The sequence below is a fragment of the Patiria miniata genome, unplaced genomic scaffold (genome assembly GCF_015706575.1).
Source record: "Patiria miniata isolate m_02_andy unplaced genomic scaffold, ASM1570657v1 HiC_scaffold_5, whole genome shotgun sequence".
Lineage (NCBI taxonomy): Eukaryota > Metazoa > Echinodermata > Asteroidea > Valvatida > Asterinidae > Patiria > Patiria miniata.
The window spans coordinates 25,770,650-25,783,266 of NW_024037072.1; the positions used below are offsets into that span (position 1 = coordinate 25,770,650).

Consider the following 12,617-nt stretch of genomic DNA (forward strand, 5'->3'; position numbering starts at 1 on the left):
TCCCACAAAATGTAAACACTTTGGTACAGCTAGTAAAATACTGGAAGCAATTTAACAAAAAAAATCTTCTTTTTTCGGGCTGAAAGTCGAAAATTGCACAGACAGTTAATCTTTAAGTAAGAGCGTCAGCATGCTCAGACATTAGAGATGGCGATGCAACTTGTACCTGTCACTTGAACATAGAAGCTGCATTTGTCTTCATCAGTGTTCCCCGATGTGTCTGTGGCAGTATAGATCACCTGGGTCATACCAACCGGGAATGCAATCCCCGATTCCTGGCTAGGAATCAAAGATGCCACTTCAATGTTGTCCTGGGCCATGACTACCGACCATGAGACATTGGCTGTGGGCTTACTAGGGTCGGTGTTGGTGCTCACGTTTCCTGGGCAACCGACAATGACAGGAGGTGACAGATCTGACATGGGAAGTGTTGAGAAAATAAATTATTAACATATTATTCATGTGACAATATTGGTTTAAGCCGACCCTTTTGCTTTCACGAGGAAAGCCACTACCTGTCCTGCTACAGGCCTTTAACAGTGTTAGAGTGGTATTATACAACAGGTAATGATGAACAGAAAATTAACATTCAACAGAATATGATGTGTCATCCCATATGAACTCGACCAGAGGTTCCACGGTGACCGACCTAAATGTAGTATTCTTCCTATTGCAGACGGACTTGTCCACAAATAAAAGGAATGCAGCATCATTAAATATCTGCAACAGATCCTGGGCTGACATCAGGAGCCCCTTGAAAATTGAATGTAAGATTTTCGCGGATGACAAGATTAATATTTGAGGGGCCAATAACTCTGAAATGAGAAATGATAGGCCAAGTTAGTCTGATGGCAGATTCTGCATGAAACCCTGGTGCTAGTTCACCGCGAGTAGCAATTTCAGTACAAATTCCTGATTCATTTCCAATATATTGGCCTCTCAAACCCTATAAATTAACGTTCGCGACTCGTAAGTACAAAAAGTGTGCGTGGCACCCTATCGTTGGACGGTCGTATCTCAGAAACCCTTAGGAGTTGACACCTAACATTTTGCAGGTGTTCATAATTCATAAAAAGGTACTGCCAGAATTGTCTTTGAGCCAAATCTAAGTCGATGGCCTTGGAAGATTTCTGGACTTTGGTTGAGTTCATGGTTGAGTGTATGGTTATGAGATTAACGAACTCACCAGAGACAGTGACGTTAAAAACACATGCCATTGTGTTGCCTGCTTCATCTGTAGCATTGATAACGACTTCAGTGATGCCAAACGAAAACGCATCTCCAGGAAAGAACTGCTGCTCAAGAGTGAAGTTGCCTGAATTATCAGAAGCGCTCGGTTCAGTCCAGGTTGCCGATGCATTGGTACTGTCATTGTACAGGTACAGCTCAATGCCATTGGGACAGCTTGAGAACACTGGAGGTTCCAAGTCTGCTCAGAATTTTCGTTAGGAAAACAAAGTAATTCAAAAGGTGAGATTACAGTGGGACATCGGACAAGCGGCTGTTTGCTGTGGACAACTGCCAGCAAGCTAAAAAGTCTTGCTTTGGACTACTGGAGGGTATCTACTATCTTGATTATTTAAAACAAAAGACGAGTTTGTAAAATGGCAAATAAGACGACAAACATTTGGAATTCCAGGAAGCGTAAAATTCGAAGCTCAGTGTTGTAGTAGAGTCCAGTTTTATCGAGTACGAGTCCGAAACCTGGACAATCAAGTTCTTGAAGTTGGCTTGAGTCTAAGAATGGAAAAATAGGCTCAAGTCTGGACTTGAGCTGGAATCTTGTTTGTTTTACCAGTTTTGACACAAACTATTTTAACCATCTACCCAATGACTCGCTAAATATGTCAAAGTTGTCACGAAGTTGTAAAAGAATATACAATCCAGATATTAGTTGACATTTTGAAGACTGGCATCCTGTAAAATCTTGACATCAAACTGTTATTATTAAAATGCTTTTTATTCAAGTAAACAAGCAGACCTGCAACTGATCAATTAAGACTCAACTACAGTGGCTCATCAATATAAACAGCAGGATTTAATTACCTTCAACAAATACTGTGAAATTGCAAGTGGCACGGTTTCCGCTTTCATCCTCGGCAGTGAAAAGAACGACCTTGTCACCAAGCAGGAATTGCACTCCAGATGGATAGTTGCTGGTGACATTAACAGATCCTCCAGAATTATCAACCACGGTCGGCTGGGTCCAATTAAAGACTCGGGACCCGTTCGAGATGAAGACATCATTGGCACAGTCCAAAAATACCGGCTTTTCTGTATCTGAAGGAAATTCATTATCATGGCAAAATTTAATAACTTTAAATGTACCCACGAAGTAACATATTTGATTTCTGCAGACAAAAATTGTGCATAGATATACCTAGCAGTAAAACTTAAAGACAATCGCCAACCTGAACTCCTTATTGACACTGAAAGGAAGCATTTTCATTTTCGTTTTCTTTTCGAAAGTCTATTTTCATTAGTATTTGATAAACCTTTTACTGTCAGTATACACTCTGTATGGAAGTTCTGAAGCTTTATCCGCTTACCTACAACGTGAACCCTAAAACTGCAAGAGGCATTATTCCCTGCACGATCAGCAATGAAATAGGTGACGAAGGTGGTACCAAGGTAGAAACGGCTGCCGTTTTGGTGACTGACATCAAACACCACAATCTCCTGATTGTCTCGGTACTGAGGAGCGATCCAAGTCAAGTTTGTTGAATTCACTCCCTGATCAGTGGGCCCTGAGACGTCTGGAGGGCATATGATCATTGGCATGTCGCTGTCGTTTGCTGCGAGTTGGAGAAATGTGAAACAAAATAATAGTTTTATCAACAAATTAAGTGCAATGCTTATGCTACATCCGATGCTGACTCTTTAACCCTAAAGGTGCGGGGGGGGGCGGAATCCGCCCCACCCCTCGACTATTCCCGCGATAGCTTTGAAAAAAAATTGCGACCCGAGCTATTATGACGTTTTAGCCTCGAGCCTTGCGCATCTTTTGATACCAAAAACATACAAATCGGACCACGGGTTACCGCGCAGCGATATACGTAATGTAAACAGAGCAGAATTACCATTCAGGCATTTGAATATTTAATTAGCCATAATTCCAAAATCCTTTGACCTATAGTTATGACATTTCTTGGATATGTTTATGATAAGGTGTTCTATGCAGCTACCGAATTTCATAATTTTTTGTCGCTCGATGGACGAGATCTTAGGGGGCGGTGTCCCCCCCGTTGAGAGATGGTCAAAATTGCCCAGCCTTTTTAGGGTGAAAGCCATTCCAAAGAAATTAGTGCAATGTACAAGAAACACTGTTGAAGATAGTAAATTCGTCAATTTTTTGAGAAGCTCAGTTTTACTCTAAACCAAGGATGGCTTGGTAAGAATCAAGATCCCATATTACACTTTTTCTGCAAATAAAAAAATGTCAAACTTTGTCCAAAGCCCATGCAGTGATTTAGTTCAAACTTTATAAAAAATGCAATTTCATCCCCACAAAATGCCACCAATGGCTTTCAGGAATGCCTCACAAGTCCCTGCAAGTCCATCACAAGTCCTCCAGTCCCAATTCAAGTCGCAAGCTATTCAAATGTGCTTTGACAAAGGCATTCCTTTGTTACATTTCATCCACTCTTACTTGTGACTGGACTTGTGAAATTTACTTGTGACTAGACTTCTGATGGATTCGACTACATCCCTGATGTTTTTCTAAAAATGACACCAAATTTATATTACATCTACCACTGCATGACCTACATCAGTCGACGAAAAAGATGCACAAAAGATGGTGGCAATTCCAGATCTGATTGTGTTCAATTTCAGTGTGGGATTTGCAGTTCAGTAATTTCACCAGTCATAGCTTGAATTAAAATTTTGATGCTAACCGATGACTAACACATACTTACGATAGACAATGGCACTGAATGTACAGTTGGCTGAATTTCCAGATGGGTCAGTGGCTGCGACCGTGATATCGGTGGTACCGACCGGGAACTCCGAGTTCAGCTGATGGGTAATGTTCAGGGTCAATCTGCCAGAATTATCACTGGCTGTCGGTAGCGTCCAGTTGAGGCGAATGGTGGTGTCACTGTCCGCGAAGACCTCAATATTTCTGGGGCAAGTTATCATTGGGTCTTCCATGTCTAAAACAAGAAGAATCAAGCAGTGACAGTAACAAAAACGTAGGCTAACTTAACGAATATGAGTTTTGATTTGAAACACTTCAAACATGATAATTACAAAAATCTTCCTGCGATCACATTGTTACGCCTCCAGTGGAAACCATTGTAGACAAACAACGATTTGATGAATTAAGTGACAACCCACACAGCAGCAAACTGAGTTTTGAGAAAATAGGCCAGTTCAATGCAAGTTGGAAAAAAATTTCAAATTGCGTTTTAGTATGCATTTCTCCCCATAGACGAATCCAGATTATCAACATGAAAAACTGAGTTGCTGCACACTTACCACTTGGTGCAATTAGCATTATTTTATACGAACGGTACAATTTTGCGTCTTAACATTTGATAAATCATGAAATGAAAGAATATCAAAACATCTCAAATTGCTTAAAATACCGGTATTGAGCGTTTCTTAACTTCGTCAAATCGCCATCGAGAAGTGCAAAAAATAAATTACCACACATTAACTATACCCATATCAACTCACCATAGACATGAATAGTTAGCTGGCAGGTTTCAAAGTTGCCGGATGAGTCTAATGCATTGTAGTTGACGACGGTGCCTCCGATTGGATACATGCCGTTGACATTTCTGTCGCTAGTCAGAGTCACCATGCCAGAATTGTCCATTGCTTCAGGCTGAGCCCATTCCAGAATCGCCATGTCGGAACCCCGACTCGTGTTGGCATACACGTCTGACGAACAGTTTAGAATCTGGGGTTTCTCGTCATCTGCAATTAATTAGGAAAGTGTTTACTTAAACATCATAATTTAATGTAAACTTCATGGACACCATTTAGGGCCAACCAAACGTGTTAACGATCTCAAAGAGAGAGATGCATGTTCAATTTGTGGTTTTGCCCTTACCGATATAATTTCATAAACCCCTGTGTACTCAGTGTTGTACAAAGGCTAGCGAGTAACAAGTCATAAGCTTACTCCAATGGGACTTGATTATAGACCTGAACACTGAGTACACCGTGTTTATGCCATTACAAGCCTTCACATCACTTATAGTGCAATGACAATGTGAAGAGTTTATTCTCAAATGCTTTCTGTTCAAAAGTGAAATTGTGTTCTTAAAATCCGTTTCAATATATAACAGAGCTTAGTCGAAACTGACTTGGGCAGCCAGAAGGGGGTGGGATTCCAAAAGGTAACAAAATGACGTTGATCACATTTTGAAAACAACCTCTACATCATTAAGAACTGAAAATATTTAAAATTGAAACTATTGAGGCTTACGTTCATACCTTTAATTGTTACAATGAAGCGGCAGAATGCCTCATTGCCTGCCTCGTCCTGAGCGTAGTACTCAACATGAGTAGTACCGACTGCAAGCTCGTCACCGGGCTGGTGAGTGGAGTTAGAAAACGTCACATTGACGTTATCAGTGGCCGTGACGGCAATGGAGAAAGTGCCTACAAACCGGCCGGGCAAAGTGGAGTTGGTGAGGTCCGAAGGACAATCAAACATCGGGCTCTCGTTATCTAGATAATAAAAACCAAGGTCAAATAATAAAATATACAACAAGGAATTTTTTATTTAGCAGGTTTGGTACCTTTAGTAAAATAAACCGGACAACTCCTTGCTTGGACTTTGTCAAAATAATTGGTAATTATATTGACGGAAAAAACGAGAGATTTCGCAGGTTGAGTCCTGAGTCAAGCATGTCGAGTCCGAATCCAAGTCTGATTCCGCAGGGTCGAGTCCAAGTCGGAGTCATTCGTCATCGTTACTCGAGTCTGAGCTCGAGTCACGGAAAATAAGACTCGAGTCGGACTCGAGTCCGAATCTAAGTCACGAGCCATACAAGTCTGCAAATAGGTAGCATTTATCCACATTGATGCATTTATCCACATAAAGCACTATTGGGTTTAATTGTGGGCTCACCATTACTAGAGACAAATTTCCACTTTATCTATTACTATTCACTTTTTACAAGCAACTACAGCAATATGCAGTACCATAAAGTGGATTTTTATCAGTTTTTTTCATGATTTCCAAGTTCCAGGAACAGCTAAGGTCATTTCATACTTCACATGGAAGCAAACATTTCATGACGCCAACATTTCATTTGAAGTTTCAGCACGACATTTGCTAAATAATGCTGCTAAACATTTGCTGTTTTCCTAATCAATTCAGTTTAGCACTGAAATTTACGTGAAATAGAAACCGGCATTTACATGTGGTGGAAAATGTGAAGAATCTTTTGGACAGAAAATTAACATTGACCAGAAACGTACCAGTGACTGTGACATTAAAGGCACACATTACAGAGTTGGATGAGTTGTCGGATGCTAAGTAGACCACTTCGGTTGTCCCAACTGGGAATGCTGATGGCGATGGGTGAGAACGATCAATGTCAATGGACCCAGAATTGTCGGTAATCGTTGGCTCGATCCATGAGACTGTCGCAAAGGCTTGGCCTACATCGGTTGTTTGATTTACATTGACGGGACAGTTCACTACAACTGGATCTTGCATATCTGTTGGGGAACAAGTATTTAGAAGAACAAAAATGTAAGTTATCTCTGCATTGCAATACCTATACTTGGCCGGGTTTCTTACCAACCCAAACAACTTTGCCAACATTGAAGGCCACTTTCCAGACCCAACACTGTAACATATTTACTTTTCTTGCAAACAGTATACATGTGCTGCGATTCGTGCCCAAACTTCATAAAATGTGTATGGTAAAAAATAAATCTGGCATAAAATAGACTTGCATATTTTGGGGACAATAAACAAGTGTCTACCAGCCATGCAACTGGGAATGAACCAAAAAACACAGGAAAATGCAAACCACACAAGACTTTGTACAGTGTTTTTCAATTTGTAATGACATTGACATAAAAAGGAGTAACAATATCAGGAAATCAGGGCCAAAGAATCATGTTAACGATCTCAAAGTAAACGCAACAGAAATGTGCATGTTCAATTTGTGGTTTTGCCCTAATACCAATATCATTTCATCAACCTCTCTGTACTCAGTGTTGTCCAAAGGCTAGCGAGTAACAAGTCATAAGCTTACTCCACGCATATAAATGCTTCAGATTTATCCTCCTAGATCCTAATAGCATATATGCTTCGGATCAATCCTCCTGAAACTTTTAAAGGATTATGCATAATTGGAAACGGTACAAGTACAGCTCTGCCAAATTTATACTGGATTTTACAAAGTGCTTGGTCAATTGAAGTCCAATATTCAACAAAGTTCCCGCATGAGGGAGGATTTTGAAGGATTCAGGGAAGTCTTCCCTGCTAAAAAAAAAACCAAGGGATTGTTGGATCAGTTCGGTTACGATTGAACAATTTAATTTTCTTTTAAGTATTTCTCATTATCATTTCTCCTTGGAGAGAATCTTGGAAGTAAAAAAGAGGACATTCCAACCTTTGCTAGACTTAATATAGTGTTTTTCAATTTTGAATGGCATCAATGCGAAGTGAAAAACGAGGAAAATCAGCTGCTCCGAGGAAAAGTTGCATGCCTGAAGAATTAAGTTATCTTCATTACCTGTAACTGTGACCTTGAAGCTACAGGTATCATTGTTGCCTACTACGTCGTAGGCTACGTACTCCACAACCTCAGTTCCAATGTAAAACAAACTTCCGTTTTCCTTTGAGACGCTGACGGATACTACTCTGTTGTTGTCCATGTATGGTGGTGGGGGCCATGTCACAACTGTCGAATTGGTACCATTGTCAGCGGGAACTGTCACATCTGAAGGGCAGATGATCATTGGTGGTTCCGTATCCGTGGCTTAAAAAAACACAATAAGAAAAACATTATACAGGCGTAAATGCATGCTTGACTTGTTAAATTGGGAATTCCTGTAAGAGTATTGAGAATATCAAATCTTACATGAGCAAGAACCACGAGTGCGCACACAGTAGATAAGAGATATTACTTTTCGAACCATTCAGTACACAAAAGTTCTCCTCAGAACCACATATAACATACAAGAAATATTTGTCATATGGTGACACAGGAAAATGTTACTAATTATTACTAACCTCAACATCTTATCAACACTTTCCAAAACATACTTTCAACAATCAAAATATGACTGAATTGCATAATGAGACTCTGAAAGGTAAATTTCGAACATTTCAAAGAAACTTCTTAGTCAAAAGCGTTATCATTAATTCATGAACCCCATTTCCCAGGTGTGGAGGCTTTTAGCAGTACTTACAGCCAGAATCTAAGAGATCTATAGTTTCTGACTAGCACCCAACGAGCCTATATTGGTACGGACATATTCAGAGTTATTTTGGCAGAATGGCTTTCCAGGGGTTACAGCTGTTCAAATCTTGCTGAAGTGGAGCGCCATTGTCCAATGGTTACCGTCTTAATTAACTCGTGCCATGGTTCATTTGTTTGAACCCAGAACATGGTGCTTGTGCTCTTGGGCAAGACACTTTACTGCAATATCCTATCTCCACCAAGGAGTATTAATGGGTACCTGTGAAGGTAGAGACCAAATTGCGCGGATGGCGAGCCGCTGCAGGAAAAATTGTCTCATGGTCTGATGAACGGGGGTAATAGTGAAGTTTTTCAGTTTTTTGGTATGGAGCTCTTTATAAGCACGACATAATTGTTCTTTTTACAAAAGGTGTTCCTTCATTAAGACAAATATTTTGAAATATAATCTCACTTACAATTCACTCTGACGATGAAGGAACAGTTGACAGTATTACCAGATGCATCGGCAGCCGTGTGGGTCACGATGTACGTGCCATTCACAAACCTATCTCCTGGGATGTAGTTTGAAGACAGGTTTACACTACCGGAATTGTCCGCGGCTGTTGGCTGAGTCCATGTAACGGATATGTTTGTGCCCGGGGGCGTAAAGATGTCTACATCCATTGGGCACATCGTTAACGTTGGATCTTCCAAATCTGAAAGCAACATAACACAGATCGAGTATCACACAACTCATGCTTTTTCAATTTTTTTGGGACAACTTGCTGAATACATTACGATATGAAATAATCTCATACGAGCAAGTCCTGAAAGCTTCCCAATTTGATCCTGCAGGTTTTTTCCTTTAAAAACTTCAACTGAAAATTTCACTGATAAACAGTGATTGTGAACAAACGGCAAAACAGCATATTGGTTCTAACAAGGTACCTGAACAGAGTTGAAATTTACTGCAATTTGTTTATCCACTTATGGTTTTTCTGGGATTGATTTTGTTAATTGCAACTCATTCTGTTGATTGTAATTTGAAAATATTCGAAAGCAAGACCACCAAAGGACTATTTGGCTACACATTGGCCATTTCATGGAAAATTACTAAACATCCCAAATCCATAATAGATTGAAACGCATGCTTGGATCTGTTACAATGTGGTAAAATGAAGCGAAAGGTACGGTCTATACACACCTTCAACAATAATGCGGAATGTGCAAGAGTCGACGTGGCCAGCTTCGTCCAAAGCAATGTAGGTATTATCCGTTGATCCGATTTCAAATACATCGCCTGGTCTGTTGGTTGCAGTTACAGTGACTGAGCCAGAGTTGTCGGTAGCAGTGGGTTCATTCCAGAATGCCTGAGCGCGGGATGTACCTAATGTTGTATTGATGACGACATCTCCAAGACAATTGAGAATCATGGGGTCTTCTTCGTCTATAGACAGATAACAATAAAGATTGATTCATTGGTTAACTGACTGACCGTTTCTGTCAGACATTTGGAGAGGAGCCAAAGTTATTGCAATAGAAGCGAGTAACGACTCTTATTTTCAACAAATCTCATTTTGATTTATATTATTGATTAATCTTGCTGGTTTTTAAACTTGAATAAAGAAATTGACTGGAGCAAGGTTTACACATGGGGCCTCCGGATGCCAATCCGGTGCTCTACCAACTATGTTGCCAGTTCCTTATTTTGTCAATGTCTTTGTTTAAGGGCGCAAGTCAGAATCCATCAACCCGTACATGCCATGTAGCCAGGGATCGCGCCCAAAGTCACGATGCTAGCAACATTAGCAATGTTGCAAACCTGGAAAATAGCAAAAGAGAATCACTCGGAGAGGATATGACTTTGGACGAAATATGCACCCAGTCAGTTTCACTTTGTGGTTTATTTGACAAAATTAATATTGTTTACTTCATTTTAAGAAGGTACACATATTTATCTTGAGCAATCCAGTTGACCTAAAGGAAATAATTACATAAAAATTATCTTTATTCAATACATTTTCTGTACCCACCTACGACAGTGATTTCAAACTGGCAAGTGTCGTTAAACCCTGCAGCATCGTAAGCAACGTATACAACCGATAGAGTCTCGCCAAGGTCTACAACTGTCCCAGGAGCTGTGCTGTTAGTGATACTGATGATGCCAACATTGTCATCGGCTTCTGGTTGCATCATGAAGATAGTAGCATTGGCAGAACCAGCATCCGTGGGTATCATCATATTAGAGGGACAATCTCTGAAAACTGGAGGTTGATTGTCTAGGAAAAGAGAAGGCAAGTTCAGTTTTTCAGCATGGAATTAATCTACTTTTTTGTTGAAGTTATAAAATAATTATAAAATAATTCTCTGATTTCTTAATACATCTAGATTTACCAGAATTATACAGTATCATATTTGTAGAAAATTTTTCGGTTTTAATGCACAATATTTGTATATTAATGAGAGAATTCAGTACTTTATCTGCATTAATGTATAAATTCTACATTGAAAGATGTTTATGTCTCAATGGCAGCGCTATGGGAGGGGGTATAGGCATGCCCCCCTCCCATACACATATACTGTAAAAAATAATGGGTAAAACACTGTTGGACAATGTAATTTTACTCAACGATGGTTTGAACTAAAAATTGTCCAACTATTGGGAAGAATTTTGACCAAGCGTTTAACCTGTTGATATGTTGACCAACGTTGGTCTACATATCAACCATTTTGCCATTGTTTTTACAGTGCACAGCCGCTTACATTTCGTTTTTTTCCCCGGCCGGGTGATGATTTTGTATATGTACCCCCCCCCCCCCCCGACAACAGCCATTTTTTTCCAGCAGGAGAATAACTAAAAGAAAAACACCACTGCAAATTGAATATGCAAATTGAATATGCAACAGTAATTTATGCATTATTAACTTTATAACTGGGTTGCCAAAACACTCAAATAATGGCAAACAGCCAAAACAGCCAAACACGTTTTTCGCTTTGGACTGCCAAAATCACTCCCGATTAATATCATGTCAGATTTTGAGTGAACAATTTAAGACTACCTAGAACTGTGACGAGGAACTCGCAAGTGTCATTCAGACCACTGCGATCGCGGACAAAGTAAATGACCGTTGTATTTCCAGCCAGGTATAAATGACCAGGGGAGGGAGTCTGCATGATGGAGTAGACGTCATTCTCATTGACTTTAGGATCGTCCCAAGTGACGCTGGCTCCGTTAGAGTTTGGTGCGGTGAATGCCACGATGTCGCCTGAACAATTGGTGATCACGGGTGGTTCGGTATCTAAGCATGAGCAATTAAAAGATATATGTGTTAGACATTGAAATAGCAGGCAAACCAAATTCCCCACTTCTGGATGTCTAGTTATCCTGTAAAAATCTTGCAGTAATTTTGTTAAAACTTTATCAAAATGTACCCTTAAAAATTACAGGATAAGTAAGGTGTCTAAAGGTAGAGCATTAGATTTTCCCTGCCTTTTGGACGAGATCAGTAGCTTCCATGTTGGATATCATTGAAAAAAAAACAGTCTAGTTTTGAAATTAGGCACACACATTTTCGTGAAATTTAGCAAGCATCTCTGTAACATGGTATATTGAGAAATTCTTGGGGCTGCAATTTCAACAGCTTACGCTCCCTCTCAGGCCTTCTTACAATCTTACCTTCGACAGTCACAGTGAAGTTACAACTCGGCGCTGTGTTACCGGCAAGATCTGAAGCAATGTAACTAACCATCACAGATCCAATGTAGAACGTCGACCCGTTGGGATGTGACACGTCAAGAGATGTCACACCAACATTGTCACTGATAACAACGGGTGGCCATGTGACAACGGTAAAATTTACGCCAGGATCTGCGGGTATGATGGTGTCATTGGGACAGCTGACGGCCATTGGAGCTAAGTTGTCACTTGCTGTTTGAAAACAAATGGGATATATTTTGGCCTAGATCTTCATGTTATTCAGCACAAAAGAGTCACCTCTTCAAAGTTAACTCAGCTAATGAGATATTGGGTGCAATGTATTTAATCAAATGCGCAGGCCTAAAAACAAAATGATGCTGCTGATCGTTATAAGGTGTTGCCATTTTAGTTACTGTATTAGAAAACTCATTTGTTTCATTAACACTTAATTAAAGAATCCATCAATTTTGTGACGGTTTATAAAAAAATCTCCGGATTGTGATACTTTTTAATCCAGAGAAAGTAACCGAGCAGTTTTTTTT

At 40.0% G+C, this 12,617-nt stretch overlaps 1 protein-coding gene across 8 annotated transcripts in view; it reads right to left on the reverse strand.

Moving 5' to 3' along the window:
• Positions 1 to 12,617, reverse strand: part of LOC119741140 — a 71,427-nt gene that overhangs the window by 15,220 nt on the left and 43,590 nt on the right. For all 8 annotated transcript variants that reach the window (XM_038216832.1, XM_038216837.1, XM_038216830.1 and 5 more), the window contains 14 exons: positions 12,055 to 12,306; positions 11,438 to 11,677; positions 10,412 to 10,657; positions 9,583 to 9,825; positions 8,855 to 9,094; positions 7,710 to 7,955; positions 6,439 to 6,681; positions 5,446 to 5,682; positions 4,681 to 4,923; positions 3,918 to 4,154; positions 2,550 to 2,795; positions 2,047 to 2,280; positions 1,187 to 1,429; positions 167 to 415 (listed from right to left, as the gene is read on the reverse strand). In XM_038216832.1, coding sequence (XP_038072760.1) covers positions 167 to 415; positions 1,187 to 1,429; positions 2,047 to 2,280; positions 2,550 to 2,795; positions 3,918 to 4,154; positions 4,681 to 4,923; positions 5,446 to 5,682; positions 6,439 to 6,681; positions 7,710 to 7,955; positions 8,855 to 9,094; positions 9,583 to 9,825; positions 10,412 to 10,657; positions 11,438 to 11,677; positions 12,055 to 12,306 — 3,399 coding nt within the window. The remainder of the gene's footprint in view (positions 1 to 166; positions 416 to 1,186; positions 1,430 to 2,046; positions 2,281 to 2,549; positions 2,796 to 3,917; positions 4,155 to 4,680; positions 4,924 to 5,445; positions 5,683 to 6,438; positions 6,682 to 7,709; positions 7,956 to 8,854; positions 9,095 to 9,582; positions 9,826 to 10,411; positions 10,658 to 11,437; positions 11,678 to 12,054; positions 12,307 to 12,617) is intronic.